Here is a 15,784-nt window from a genome sequence, read left to right on the forward strand (position 1 = left end):
TGGAAGGAAAGATAAACTTTGTTTAAGATTTGTTAAGTTTAACATGCCTATTAGATATACAGCAAAATTGTCTAGGTAGCAGTTGATGCTACCCTACTAAAACTTATGGTTTTGATGAGTAGGGAACTGACCAACTGAACCAGATGTAGATGTAGGAATCATCTGCTTGGAGATGGTAATTGAAACCATGGCAACTGATGAGATCACCATGTGAGAGAAAGGAAGGAAAAGAGAATCCCAGCCTCATGACAGAACCTTGGAGTATATGATAAATCAGTAGAGTGAGAGGTAGTCAAACAAGTAAGCTAAGAACTAAGAGAGAACAGCATTCCAAAACCCCAAAGGAAAGCATAAAAGAGGAGAGTCTAGTTGAAACTATCAGATAGTGTAAAGAAGTCAAGAAGGAGGAGAATTAAGAAGTCACCATTAAAACTGGCAATTAGGAGATAATTTGAGGGTCAAAGATAAACTGCAGAGGCTTAAAGATGGACTTGTAATGACACTGGAGAGTAGATGATTTTTTTCAAGGAGTTTCTCTATAAAAGAGAGGAGAGAGATAGTTAGCAAGTGTAGTGGGACCTATGAGATTTAATTTTTTTTTTTAAGGATGGGGGAGGTAAGTATGGTTGTAGGCAGCAGAGAAGAAACCAGCAGAAGGAAACAATCTTCTGAGAAAGAGAGGGGGGAATTGGGATCAAGGTTATATAAAAAGATATCAGTAGGACCTGGATGAAATCCATATTTGCCGGGTCCCTTTCTATTTCTTGGTCTTTTCCAATATAAAGTCTCGGTAAAGAAGGAGAGAGAAATATTTGCTTCAGTTTTCTTCATTGACTTCACAATTCACTTGGAGTGTCAGTTGTGACACAACGACAAAAACAATGGGTTTATAACCAAAAGACCTGAATTTGAATCACAGTTCTGCTGCTCACTAGCAACTAGGTAACCATGGGCAAATCCATTTAATCTCTTTTAGTTTATCTGTAAAATAAACATGAAAATATCTATACTATCTGTCTCAAGGGGTTGTAATGATGTAATGTGAGAGCATTAGCCATGAAAACTAATATTTATATAGCACTAATTTTAGACTTGCATAGCACTTTATATATGTTTCTGTGCATGTATGTATGTGTGTAGAACCTCATTTGTCCTTCACAACAAGCCTGTGAAGTTGATGTTAATTCTTATGGTCCTCATTTTAGAGATACAGAAACTAAGGCTATGGAACATTGCCCAGTCACATAGTTAATCTCTGAGTCAAGATCCAAATACAGAACTTTCTCAATCCAAGAGCAGTGGTCTAATCATTTTGCCATGTAAAGAAATATAAAAATGACATTATCATCATCATCAATCAATATCATCTTTATCATCATCCTTATTACTGTCAATAACAATCCCTGGGCATGTGTAGAGGTAGAGCTCACTCTGGCCTTGCTATTTTTTATGAGGACTTCAGATCTTTTGAAGATCTTATTTCCTGGCTATACTGAGACAATATTGACATATGTCCTTTTCTTTTCAGATTCGTGTAGATGGGCCCCGCGGCAATGCTTTGCAATATGAGACAGTGCAGGTGGTGGATCCTGGTCCAGTTCTCAGGGACATGGCCTTCTCCATGGACCACGAGTACCTCTACATCATGTCAGAAAGACAGGTAAGGCAAGAAGAAGCCAACATTTATGGTGCTGATTTTTTTTTTAAGGGATTTGGTTCTTTTAAGTTTCACTTGGAGCAAATCCTTCTTAAGCTCCTCTTGCTTTTAAGGTGGAGTGCTGGGAAGGATGAGAAATTAGCTTGCAGATAAATTCTTGCTGTTTGGCCAGTGACAATTCATGAAGGACCAGTTGAAATAGCAAATATAAATCACTTTTCAAATCTTAAAGTGTCATACTATTAGTGAATTAGAAACAATATGTTATAGTGGGAAGAGCACTGCTTCTGGAACCAGGGGACCTAGGTTTAAGTCTTATCTCTGCAGCTGATCACTTGTCTGATTCTGAGTTAGCTATCATCATCAAAACTATCGTCTTTGTTTTATAGGCACTGGGAGGTGCCACTAACAATTTTTGATCAGAGAAATAACATGGTAAAGCTCTTCAAAAACCTTAAAGCACAATACATATTCTAGCTATTTATTATTCCCAGAGATTTAGCTTCCTCAACTATAAAATAAGAAGGTTGGGCTAGACATCTCTGAGCTCCCTTATCCCTTTAGTCATGACTCTATTGTTGATGGATACTGAAACTTCCCCCAAAAAAAGTAATCTCCTTGGAGCAAAAAATTATTTTCTCCTTTTCTTTGTCCTTCCTACTCTTGGCAGTACCTTGCATATAGAAGGTGCTTAATCAGTGCTTATTGAACTGAATGTAGGTTGACATAAAACCATGCAAATTGACAGAAACCCAGTGTATCCTTACAGAGAACTATTTCTTCCCATCGGTGCATATACACATCATTTATACAGTGTCATTCTTTCTCCTTGCTCCCTACTAACTTTATCCTACTCTACTCCATCTCCAAAATCCTCCCATCATAGTGGTGGCATCTTCCAGTCTTTAGAACTTGGGAGTATCACACTCAAATCATATGGGAAGGAAATAATACTGCAAAAATCTTTCCTGATTCCCATTATTCTAGAAGGTCTTCTGGGTTCAGGCTTCACTTGGTCCAGGGCACAAAATGAGGTCTAAAACATTTCTCCTATTGGCCAACGTTTTCTCGGCAAACCCAGGCTATATAGAAAGAGCAGTAACTGGTCATTTGATGTGATGACTTTCAACAGAGGTTAGACAGAATCAGAAGAGATCAGTTCCAGTTTGTTAAAGAGATAGGGTGAAAGAGGACTAGTGGCCTCAACCTTCTTGGGCTAGTCAGTCAGGTAGGAGGAAAGTTTCCTAGGTTTGGAGGCAAAAATTCTATAGTTTGTGGAGATGCTGACTCTCCCAAAATAATCTCTGTCTCAGCAAAATGTACAGGCCTGTTATCTTAACTCCTTGAAACCCAGAGCCAAAACCCTGCCTAGGAAAGGAGAGGAGAGAAGAAGTGAGGGAAGAAAATCAAGATGCTTATGCTTCACATAAGGAGGAACCCACAGTACCTACACTTCTCAGCAATTTCAATGAACACCAAACTATTTTAATCTTTCATCATTTAATTAAATTTGATGAGAATGAAGAGGTAGCAATGGTCAACACCAGCTGAGACTTATTGGGCTGGATTCATGAGAAAGGGTCTCTCACTCCTTGGAAGAATAGCTTTCTTTTTTATGGCTTGCTCTATGGTCTTGAATCTGATTTCATTGTATAACACTTAGTTCTTTGGGCCTGATTTGATTAACTGAATAACATTCCTGATCTGCATTTTTTGTCATGTTCTGGAAGGACCTGGTTCCACCTTGGTAAGATTCCAAGGCATTGCCCTCCTTGTTTTCTCTAAGTTATGCTTCCCTCAGTCTTTTTTCTCCATAGCATCTGGAGTGGTACTGAGCTTGAGCTTCAGATGTCCTGCTTTTCCCCTAGCTTCCATCAGTGGTTCAATGAGTTGAGAGAGACAAGACTCTAAGAGGTTAGTTGAACAGGCCAAGGACAAAGTCATAATAGGGGTTAGAGTGGGCTCTCTGTAGAGTGGCCATATTTACAATGACAATTGTTTTTGACCTGGAGGAAAAAAAGTGAGTTGTTCTGAGAGTACTGAGTTTCTTTTGGGAGAAAACTATGCTAATTAAGACCTTCATAAAGATCAGCAACCACCACCTCAAGGAATTCCTTCAAGAGTTCCATTCCCTGGTTAAGGAGCATTGGCCCAAGGGGAGACCTCAAAAGAACTTGAGGTCATTGATGATGTGTATTTTTTTCAAGTGAGTTCCTAACATTAAAAAGCTCTACTCCCATCATTTGCATAAACATTTATCAGAAGTGGGTAGAGAACAGACAGTATCTGACCCATTTTGAGGGCAGTAAACTGTTACCCAAGGACATATACCAATGCAAAGACTGGATCTCAGGGGTCCTGATTCCCATAGCAGAAATCTACCCTCTAGACCCAGCTACAGGTCACCTCCAAGGCACATGGGCCTCAGCTGGGTGGTCACAAAGGATTCCAGTGTGACTGGAAGCTGGGGGTCTGAGGAGCCCCACAACAACTGAAGATGTCATCAGAGATTCCCGGGAGGGTGGGGACAGCATCAGCTTCTCAGGCATAATGCACAAGCCTTGTGGGTGGCATAATGTGGTATTCATCTCCCCCACTGTGGAGAGGGGCAACCAGGCTGGAACAATTCGGACTCTGTCAGGGAGTTCAGACTCTCAGCCTCCCTAATGAAGATGAATGAGAGGGGAGGGCTTGTCCCCTTGCTTCTGCTTCTGCTGCCGCCACAGACACTCTCTGGAGTCTATGTATAAATATTCATGGTCTTGGAAAGACAGTGCCCTGGGAAGACATGCTGCTTTGAACTCAGAAGTTTGAAAATGGGCCTTGGATATCACCATGGTCATCCCCTCATTTTACAGATGAGGAAACTGAGGTCCAGAAAAAAGAGACCTATCTTGCCCAAGGTCATATTGTTGGTTAAGACAGCAAGAGAGAAAAGATAGATGAGGAATCATATCAAGTAAAGGTTATTTTCATATCACTACATAAATATAATGATACAGTTTGGGGCTGGAAGTAGCTTTAGAGGTCTTATAATCCAAGAGGAGTAAAAATTTCATAGAGGAGAAAACAATGTGATAGATAAAGCATTGAAATTGCACCCATGAATACCTGGGTTCACTTTTTAGCATGTGGGCTTTATAACCATGGGCAACTCATTGACCATATTCTGTCTCAGTTCCCTCATCTGTAAGATAAGGAGTTTGACCTGATAGTCTCCAAGGTCTCTTTCAGCTCTAAATCTTCTGACATCTGAAAGACATACAAAGGTTAAATGACATGTTCAGAGTTATATAGGAAGCCTCCAAGCCAAAATTCAAATCCAAGCCTTCAGACATTGAATCTAGGATTTCCTCTATAACCAAGCTGGGAAAAGATGAATAATGTCCACATCCTTCTAGACTAAGTATTCTGTGAAGGCAGGGAAGGGGAATTACTAGCCTTTTCACTATTCTAGCATCAATACTTGGACAAACAGGTTTCACTGAGGTCAGTTCTTATCCTTTGACTAAACATGAACTCAGAATGACACACAATTCATTTGAGAATTCAATTGAGTTCCAGGTTCTGATACAACTTAGAGACAAAGTCTACCCCGCCCCCAACATTCCCTTTTGGTGACTTCACAGAGCATGACCACAGCTGCTCCAAGTTGAGCATCATGGCTCTCTCTTGGTGGGAGGCTAAGAAACTCTCTCCTAAAGTTGCTGACCAATTAAAAAAGGCCACAGGAGGCCCATCCATGTGGTGGCATGTGCACTGACCCAGTCTTCCGGTACTCTCCTCGATGGGCTCCCTCTCAGCACTCACCATTTGATCACCACAGTTCATCCTGTGTTATGGAAAATAACCCTGATGGTAAAGAGGTGCTTAAAGAAGACTAGAGAGTCAATAGTAGGGGCCCAAGGATTAGAGTGCAATATTACAGTCAGGGGCATGTAACAGTCAGCTCTTAAGGCTCTAATTTTCAGTGCAAGCATTTATACCTCAGAAATCAACAAACATTAAGCATGGTTTATTCTTTTGCTGATTATGAAGACTTAAAAACAGTGTTTAAAATCTTGATAATGAAGATTAAACTTAAGTGTATTCTTGTCTTTTTTTGAGAACTGATGGTTAAACATTTATCAACATACCTCTGAACAAGGATTTTACTTTCCTTGAAATGTAAATTTAGGGGATAAAAGGAGTTGATTCTGACCCTACAATGCTCCTATTTTATTTATTTTTATATTACCATTTATTGATGTCTTTTTATCAGTTTTATTTTTGACTGATTATTTTTTATTGATATATTTTGTTTTTATTTTCTCATGACCCTTTCCCCCACTGAAGCCTCATTTGTAACAAGAAAAAAAGAGTTAAATAAATCAACAGAGATTGAATAGCTTTTACTATGTTTCTTCTGTTTTCTAAGACCCAGATACATATCATCATTGTTATTGATTCCCTGTTTTTAACCTCATTTTTATTTCCAAATATATCCCTTCAACCCTTTCCCCACTCCTTATACAGCGAGCCACCCTTTATAGGTTAATGGAATTGTTCCCTTGTAACAAAGTTAAAAAGAAAAGGGATTTGAGAATATATGCAGAATTCTATATTAAAGACCCCCCACTTCTGCAATGAGAATAGTGACTACTCCATCATTTTAAAATTAAAGATGTTTTCTAGACTTAACTTCAGATGACCATTATTCAGCATTTAGTTCTTCCTTTGCCTCTCACCCCCTTACTTATCCATAACTTTATAATTTGAACTTCAGACAAAGAACCAAATAATTAAGCACCTTTTTTACATGCAAGGCACTGCCAAGAGTACGAAGGACAAAGAAAAGGAGAAAATAATTTTTTGCTCCAAGGAGATTACTTTTTGGGGGGGAAGTTTCAGTATCCATCAACAATAGAGTCATGACTAAAGGGACAAGGGAGCTCAGAGATGTCTAGCCCAACCTTCTTATTTTATAGTTGAGGAAGCTAAATCTCTGGGAACAATAAATAGCTAGAATATGTATTGTGCTTTAAGGTTTTTGAAGAGCTTTACCATGTTATTTCTCTGATCAAAAATTGTTAGTGGCACTTCCCAGTGCCTATAAAACAAAGACGATAGTTTTGATGATGATAGCTAACTCAGAGTCAGACAAGTGGTCAGCTGCAGAGATAAGACTTAAACCTAGGTCCCCTGGTTCCAGAAGCAGTGCTCTTCCCACTCTAACATATTGTTTCTAATTCACTAATAATATGACACTTTACGATTTGAAAAGCAATTTATATTTGTTATCTTGTTTTATCCTCTGACAACTGAAATAGATAGCTGCAATCATTATCCCCCTTTTACAAAAGAAGAAACTTGATATGACAAAGTAAATGACTTGCCCAGGGTCACAAATTAAGCCCAAACTGAATTTGAACTTAACAAACAAGGGCCTACTGTGTACTAGACACTATGTCAAGGAGGTGGCATTATATGAACAAAGATAAAATAATCCCATCCTTCAAGGAACTTGCATTTGATAGGGAAGCAGTGTTGGTAAATGTTTAGCTAAGGACTCTCAAAATTAGAAAAAAAAGTCCACACTATCAGTCCATGCTGACACACATTTAATTTTATTGGCATTTTTCATATTTTCTCCATCATTTTCTTAATTCCAGACAATCAACAAAACATTAAATTAACCCCTGATTTATAGTTTTTCCTATTTCACACTGTAAATTTAAAAATTAATTCCAGTCAATTAGAGCTGGCTCTAGCATACTACCAGGGGTAAGTAATATATGCATATATATGTATGTACGTATGCATATATGATATGTCATATACCAATTATCAGAAACATGATTCTAAGAAGGGATCCATATGCTTCACAAGACTAACCAATGGGTTCATGCCACACATGAAAAATTCAGAATGCCATGTAACTCCCTGACAGAGATAGAAAGTCTACAATTGCATATATATATATATATATATATGTATATATATATATATATATATATATATATATATATTCAGAGTTATGCTGATTTGTTTCTTTACTTTTCTTCAAAAATACTATTGGATATATGGGATGGGGAAGGTGAGGAATCATAGGGGAAATATGGTGCTATCCATCTATCTCAATCAAAATTTATTTTAAAAAAAAGAGCCCCTGGCATAGGGGAATTGGGAAAATTTCTTGTAGAAGCTGATTCTGATGGAAAATGTGTGTGTGTGTGTGTGTGTGTGTGTGTGTGTGTGTGTGTGTGTGTGTATGTTGCTAGCCTTGGGTGTTGCTTTGTCTCTTGGTACCAATGCAAAGCATATGTCTTTTTTTTTTTTAAGTTTTAAATCCTGCCTCTTAATGTCTCCATTTCTGGGTGGGTGTGCACCTTCTTCTTCCTTTCTGCTGTCTATGTTTTTGTCAGCTTCTCTCTACTTTTTGTGTGGGTGCACATATGTATGTGTTTGCCAAAGCTCCCTATACGCCAATGAGATGTCAATATGCATTAAAAGCCCTCTGATGAAATCTTGTCAAAGAGATATCAGGGAAATAATAATAAGAAAATATCACTGGGGAATATAAAGGAGAAGATGGAGTCAGGGATGGTAGCAATTTTAGTGGTGTCATCTCATCAAAAGAAAAGGAGAATTTACAAACCTGAGCCAAGACTGTCCCTGTTTGTGATGCCCAGCTGAAGGAGCAGGTAGAAGGGTAAATCGCAGCACTAGAAACATTCTATACTTCCATTACCCCCCTATCTGAAGAGTAGGTCATCAAATATAGGTTTTTGCCTGGGAGATATGATTCTCTCCTCTTTGAGATGAGCGGGGGGGGGGGGGCTGCCACCTTTTATCATTTCCCATTCTTCTTTTTTTTTTTCTAACCTCACACTGTGTAGTAGCTTTCCTCACAGACATAAGCATTTTCAGGGTACATCCTGTCTCTTGGCACCAAGGGCAGAAGCTAATGGGTAGTTACTCTCTAGCACTAGCTGTTTACTTATGGATACAGGGGCTTCTGGGAGCTGTGGAGATTGGGTTTGGAATTGGTCCAGCTTACACTCCCCGGGCTCCTGGGGAAGCAGGAAGAGGCAGAATCAGTTGTGCTTAGTAGGATTTGGATGCAGAAGATCCAATTTGAAATTCTGACCCCAATGTGTTACTGTAAGCAAACCAAGTAAATGATCTTACCTAGAGATCACTTTTTGTATCTATAGGATCCTAGATTTAGAGCTAGAAGAAAATCTTGTGCATGTGTATACACTGTACAAATGGATGTTTGGATCCAGAATTAAATAAGAAGACAGTGATTGCTTTCAGGAAATTTCAGAGTCCCTTTAATTATCTGAAAATTTTCCCATAAACAAAGAATCACATTTCTAATATCAATATTATGTCAGTGTAATTAAATGATTGGTCAGGATAGAACATTCCAGTCTCAGAAGAATTACAAATGAGTAGAATTACAAATGAGTATCATTGTACCTGGTGGGTGTGAGCAGGTTGGGGGGTTTAATAAATAAGGCATTTCTCAGCTGAAGTTATGGAGAAAAAATAAGGGAAATTATGATTTGAAGGAATTTCCAAATGGCAAAAGTGAGGAGGAAGAGAGAATCCAGATGATCCATTGTATTTTTGCAATGTCAGAAAGCAATAAGGAAATTGCTCAGAGAATTGGTCAGACCCTTCATGGTGAACATATGGGAGACCTTGGAAAAATTGAGCATAGGATCAGCAGATAGGGATGGATTTCTATCTATGGAGAAAATATGCAAATCAATGAATTCACAGACGCATTTGAATATTAATAGTATTAAATTGAAAGGTTCTCTGGCCATGCAACCAATCAGGGACCCTCATTAAAAGATGAGACAGTTTTTAAAGATATATATTTCCCACTAAACTACTAAATATGAGTCAAAGTATCATCAAAAACTCATGTAACAATAGTGTGACGAGAGTAAATTTTCTATCACTTACTCTTGTGACCATCTTTGTAAGATGACCAACTGAACAGCTGGCATTTGAACAAGCAAAAGAAAAAAAATGCTCTAGGTACTCTAGACTACCACAATGTAGTTTCTTCACTTTGTTCCAACATATTTTCTAGCTCTTTCTTCCACCCTCACCTAAAAGCAAAGTGACAGCAGTGTTCTATGGGCTAATTTCATATACCAATAAATTCTCATATTGATTTTTCTCCCTAAATTCTGAAGGTAGCTGCAATGAGCTTGGAAACTACTTGCTCTTCTCTTACCTCCATGGAACAAATGCACTGCTCTCCTTGTTGTGCTAACATAAGAGCAGAATAGAAGACTGCATCACATTCCAGAGAAGACTTACACTGCATTGAGATCCAGTATCTCTACATTAAAATTTTATTTATTTCCATGGCCTTTGAAGAAATTCCTCCCTTCTGTGTTTCTTGGGATCCTACATTACTATAAAACACAGATGTTAGTTATGTTCTGAGAGTGAATGATATGATATGAGCCTAAAGTTCTCAAAGTTCCCTGGAGAACAGGTTATATAAAGTACTACTGTAGTGACAGGGTTTGCCACTAAAGGTTTCTGACTCCAATAAATGAATTCCAGAAAATGCTTCTGATTTTCAGTCAGTCACAGGATCCACAGGCACCCCCCCACCCAGTGTGATGTACATTTGATGGTGACACAGCTGACTCTCCATCACACTATCTGCCCCCAAAGGAGACTAAGCTGTTGGTTCCTGTTTGCATTAGGATGGTTGACACCAAGACAACCCCATTTGGATGGTTGCTTCTGGCACTTCGTCTGGGCTGTCTCTGATCACTCTTGGGAAAGTAGAACTGTGAGTGAACAGTGTTGGGTAGTAAATGACAGAAAGTGGAGCTACCTAAGGCATTCGAACAAAGACAAAAGCTTTGGTCACATGCTACCTGATTTCATTAGGGTGGAGCAGGAGGAGGAAGAGGAGGAAGAGGAGACCTCTGCATTTGTCTCAAGCTGATCCCCAAGATTCTAATATATTAGCTTTAGGATGTATTTTCCTCTTGTTTATCTCAATGAGGAAGAATGGATCTCCTTTTCGTGATTGTAGAACTGGATATGGGTATCAGAAGTAGGAAGTTTGCCCCATAATTAATGGAATTAGTCATAGTCTCAGAATACCAGAATTAGAAGAGACAATAGAAATTCTTTTGTCCAACCTCCTCATTTCTCAAGAAAAGCTACACTGAGGTCAAGAAAAATGAAGTAACTTATCCAAGTTCTTATAGCTATTTAGTGACAATTTTAAATAGGTCAAAAAAAATTATGATTTCATCCCTGTGGGAAATCATGCCACGAATGACTTCATATTGTATAACTTCCTAATGAAATCTCATAAGGACTTGTCTATGATTAGTCAGTTATTATATGATAACCAGCATTTGAACCTAGAACTTTATGACTCAGTTCAGTATTTTACCATTATATCATACCATATTTGCTGTTGTCTTTCATGCTGTAGGTATTTTAGAGTTATTGAATATAATTGAAACGAGTAGCATTCTCAGTTTGGTTTTCTTTCCCTCACCATACTGTCTGGTTTCTGTCTGGTTTGTGAAGAAATCATGAGTTTGAACCCAGCTTTATGAGCTGGGTGATCCTGGGCAAGTCATTTAACTAAACTCTGTTTGCCTCAATTTCCTCAAACTAAAAAAAAGTAATAATCACAACACCTCTTTCTCAGGATTGTGAAGGTCAAATGAGATATTTGTAAATTATTTAGCACAGTGTCTTTTCTCTTTCCCTTTTTTACATTTACAAATCTTTCAAGATGAAGAGCCTTCAGCATTTTATATGGAACACAATCTCATAATGTAGAAATATAGTCACGGAGCTGGGGCAGCCTTTGTCCTGTTAGCATGGAGTTGTATAACCAGAACTGGAAGTAAAAAAAAGCCAGGGTTCCTGACTCCTAGAATTCTACTACAGCAATCAGCCATGATTTTCCTTATATCCCAAGGTCAAAGTGGTTGTTCTTGGTGCTACCTATGTCAAGGGCTATTCAGAACATCTATAGCTATTGAGAAAAGCAGGGAAGAGAGACTACAGAGAACCACTGACTATGAGCTGGAAGGACCTCAGAGAGAGAAATTAAACTTTTCCTGATTAACCATAGGGGTCTGAATAAGAAACAATAGATGAAAATTATAGAATAAGACTTCATCTCAATTGTTGTTATTCAGTTGTTTTAATCATGTCTGACTCTTTATGACCCTATTTGAGTTTTTCTTGGCAAAAATACTAGAGTGATTTGTCATTTCCCAGCTCAATTTACAGATGAGTAAACTGATGCATACAGTGATTTTTTTCCCCCAAGATCACACAGTTAGGAAGTGTCTGAAGCCAGATTTGAACTTAGGAAAAGTCATCTTTAACTCTAGACCCTGTATTCTATCCACTGTGCCATCTGTCTTATAACTTAAGATCCTATAACAATTCAATCTGCTCAAAAACTGAATGGTGGGTGCTAAATTTTTGTTCTTAGAAGCCTTTAATCTGAGACCAGATGATCACTAGTCTTCTTTCATATGGTCTCCTTTCATTTATTTTAAGACAGCTATCATATCCCCTCCGGGTTTTTTCCCTTTTAAACATCCTCTGTTTCTTCAACTGATCCTCATATGACTCTCCCTACCAAACTGCTCTTATTAGCACCTTTTATTCTCATTCTTCCAGGTAAGGCTGGTCTTCCAAGAAAAAGGAATGATCATGGCTTGGCCCAAGTATGTGATTTGAAAGATTACTAATGTCTTAGACTCTGTCATTTCAGATTCATTCCTTTTGAGGGAAGAATTGCCCTCTTTCCTAGGCCTATTATAAAAGACAGAGATGAGGGTAATGTGTTAAGACACATTATTTTTATATGCTTTTAATCTACTTTCAACTTTGTTAGGTGTTCTAGGGATCATCTAATTCAAGTGTAACTAACTTAAAAGATATTGGAAGAATTTGAAAGTACTGGTACTTTGTGGGAGTAAAGAGAGGGTTATTGAAAAGGAGAAAGTCACAGATGAGGGAAGTAGAGGCCACCAAAGGTAAACTTGATCCATTTTTCAATCCCCTGTGTTTACTTGCAACTTCCTTGGGGAATAAAGGCTTCTTTCATATGCATTAGCATCATCTTCCAAAAGAAAGGCTGACCTCCTGGAAATCCTGGCTGTATTTTACTTTTGCTTTCCAGGAAAACTTTGTGATTCCTCTTGAGAGAATTTCAAGAAAGAATGAGAAGATTTGCTGCTTTTTTCTTCTTTATTTATGTTAAAATGTTGACAGGACTGAGTATGTATTCAATTTTTGATAAAATATCTCATACTATTCTACTAGAAAAGATAGATGGAAACATTTATCTGATAGATAGATAATTGGTTAGATGAACTCAAATAACAGCTATTAATGGTTCGGTGTTAATGTAACAGGACTTCAACAGTGGAGTGAGTATCCAAGAAATCTGTTCTTGGCCTTAAACTGTTTAATATTTTTGTCAACGTGACTAAAGGTATAGAGGGTATGTTCAATAAATTTGAAGGTGACACAAAAATAGTGAACATAGTGGAGAAAAACAAAACATCTTGATGGACTAGGGCAACAATTTTCAAAATTTTGATTTAAAGGGTCCCAATTCATTAAAAAGAAGTATCAAGGACCCCAAAGAGTTTTTGTTTATATGGGTTATGGCTATGGATGTTTCACATGTTAGAACTTAAAACTGAAAAAATATAATTATTGACTCATTTTAACACAGTAATAACAAACCATTAAAGAAAATAAATACTTTTTTAAAAATTAAGAAAGGTTAGCAATTTTATATATTTTTGCAAATCTCTTTAAAGTTTGGTTTAATAGAAGGCAACTAGATTCTCATATCACCTTCTGCATTCAATCTGCTGTGATATGCTGCTTTGATTGAAATCTCTTAAGAAAATTTGGCCTTAATGCAGATATTGAGTTGATAAAGAGGAGAGTATTTTAATAGACAAATGATATGTTAACATTATTATAAAAATAGTTTTGACCTTATGAATCTCTTGAAAAAATTTTCGGATTCCTCAGGAGTTTGAGAACAGGACTGCTAAAGAAATGCTCTAATATGATATAATTTTATAAGGATAGATGAAAAATATTTTTTTAATATTTGAGTACCAAAAATATGTGAGCACCAACAATTCAATTTCATAAATATACAAAAAATAACATTTATAAAAAATAAAAAGTTATTTTGAAAAAGATCCAGGGGTTTTAATGGATTGAAAACTCAATATAAGTTTGATGTATGATGTGGCAGCCAAAAAAAGCTGATACAAACCCGAGATATATTAAGAGAGGCATAAGTTCCAGGGAAAGGTGGGTCATAGTCCCACTGTACTTCACTGTGATTGGACCTGATCTAGAGTATCATATCCATCGAGCTGGAGAATGTTTTCAGAAATGCAACCAGATGAAGGACCACAAGTTCATTGCATAAGGATTAGTTGAAAGAATTGGGCCTATTAAAGCTGGATAAAAGGCTGGATAAAGGACTTCAAATATTTCAGGTATTTCAATGCCTGTTGTACGGAATTATATAGAAATTGGACTTCTTCTATTTGGATGTAGAGGGCCAAACAAAGAATAATAAGTAAAAAGATGCAAATTCAAACTTAATATCACAAAAAATTTTTCTCTTCATTGGAGCTGTCCAAAATTGGAATGAAGTTCCTTGAGAGGTGGAGGGCTACCTCTAAAAGTCATCAAGTAAAGATACCTATGTTAGAGTGGGGATTCTTTTAGGGAAGGACTGTAAGATCCTTCTTACTTAGAGTAAGCCACTTAGAGTCCCTTCTAACTCTGACATTTTGTAATCCATTTCTACCCTCCACCCCTTGCCATAAATCCAAGGGAGAACTATCAAGAGTACCAGGTGATACCCTCCATGAGAGAAGAAAGAACAATAGCAGAAGTTATTTATGCTCTTAAGTCTGCTGATTGGGAAGCTCTTCCTGGTTCAGTTGACAATTTTTTCCTTTTTTCACAGTGTTTCCATTCCCCATCTCTATCCCCAAGACAGGATCAAGAGAGCAACTAGGATTCTCTGTATATAAAATAAATCATCCAAGAACATATATAACTTTATCACATTTGTTACATTTAAATCTTGAATCTTCTTTCTACTCAAACAATTCATGTCAGCTATTGATTGTCAGTTGCCTTTTATGTAAAATGAGATAATGTCTAAAATATGCCTAAGACCCCTTTTAGCTCCAAATATAGTGAGCTTAAGAGTCTATGGTCCTCCTTTCATCTTGGAGTGAATTTTTAATAGGTCTGAGTTAAGCTAGATAGATTACTTGAGGTTGTCAGATCCATGGAGCCATGGAGAAAACCATGGGGAGGAGAACAAAACAAACCACTGATTTCTTTTTCTTTTGTCCCCACTCTCCATCATGACTCAAAGTGCTTCAATGGTAAGAGGAGAAAAACTGATGTTAAGGTGGGAGGAGGAGAGCAGTGGTTGTGTGGAAGAGAAAAGGAAAAGGAATCTTTGGGAGAGAAGCTTTGGCAGCTCTCTAATCCTGAACTCCATTAAGCGTCTGTCTCTAGCAATTGCTCTGACAGTCATATCTCCTTTCAACTTGTTGGCAAAGACCCAATAGTTTTGGGGTCAATCTAAAGTGCTATTTTAAAGCAAACCACCTGTAATATTCCACTTAGCTCTAGATGAGGAAACTCTGGAGTCTAGGAAAAAGAGAGGACTGGTGCCACTGCTAATATTTCTCCTCTCTCCTTCCCCTTTCCTCTTCCTTTGTTCTCTTTCTCCTCACCTGTGTCCCTCTGTCCCTTCCTTCAAATCTTCCTTCCTTCTTTCTCATTTCCACTTTCTTACTTTAATATTTTTCCTTTCTTCCTTCCCCTTTATTTCCCTCTTTTCCTTTCTTTTTCCATTCCCCTTTCTTTCTTATTAACTACTTCCTGTGAAAGATACAGAAGCAAAAGATGATTCTAATTCTAGATATTAAACAGTGGCAAGTTAAAAGAAATTCCTATACTCTGTAGTATAGGAAACTATACTCCTAAGGAAGTATCATTAAGGGATGTTTGAAGAATAAAAGCTTTCTGTGACTCTCCTTCAGTAAACTAAATCTT

At 37.5% G+C, this 15,784-nt stretch overlaps 1 protein-coding gene across 3 annotated transcripts in view; it reads left to right on the forward strand.

Annotated features, from left to right (window-relative positions):
• Window positions 1-15,784, forward strand: part of PLXNA4 (plexin A4) — a 610,123-nt gene that overhangs the window by 360,237 nt on the left and 234,102 nt on the right. For 2 of the 3 annotated variants that reach the window (XM_074193668.1, XM_074193667.1), the window contains one exon: window positions 1,529-1,660. In XM_074193668.1, coding sequence (XP_074049769.1) covers window positions 1,529-1,660 — 132 coding nt within the window. Of the gene's footprint in view, window positions 1-1,528; window positions 1,661-1,770; window positions 1,844-15,784 lie in introns of those variants that run through there. The other variant, XM_074193669.1, reaches the window with a different exon arrangement.

The sequence above is a fragment of the Macrotis lagotis genome, chromosome 7, assembly GCF_037893015.1.
Source record: "Macrotis lagotis isolate mMagLag1 chromosome 7, bilby.v1.9.chrom.fasta, whole genome shotgun sequence".
Classification (NCBI taxonomy): Eukaryota; Metazoa; Chordata; class Mammalia; order Peramelemorphia; family Peramelidae; genus Macrotis; species Macrotis lagotis.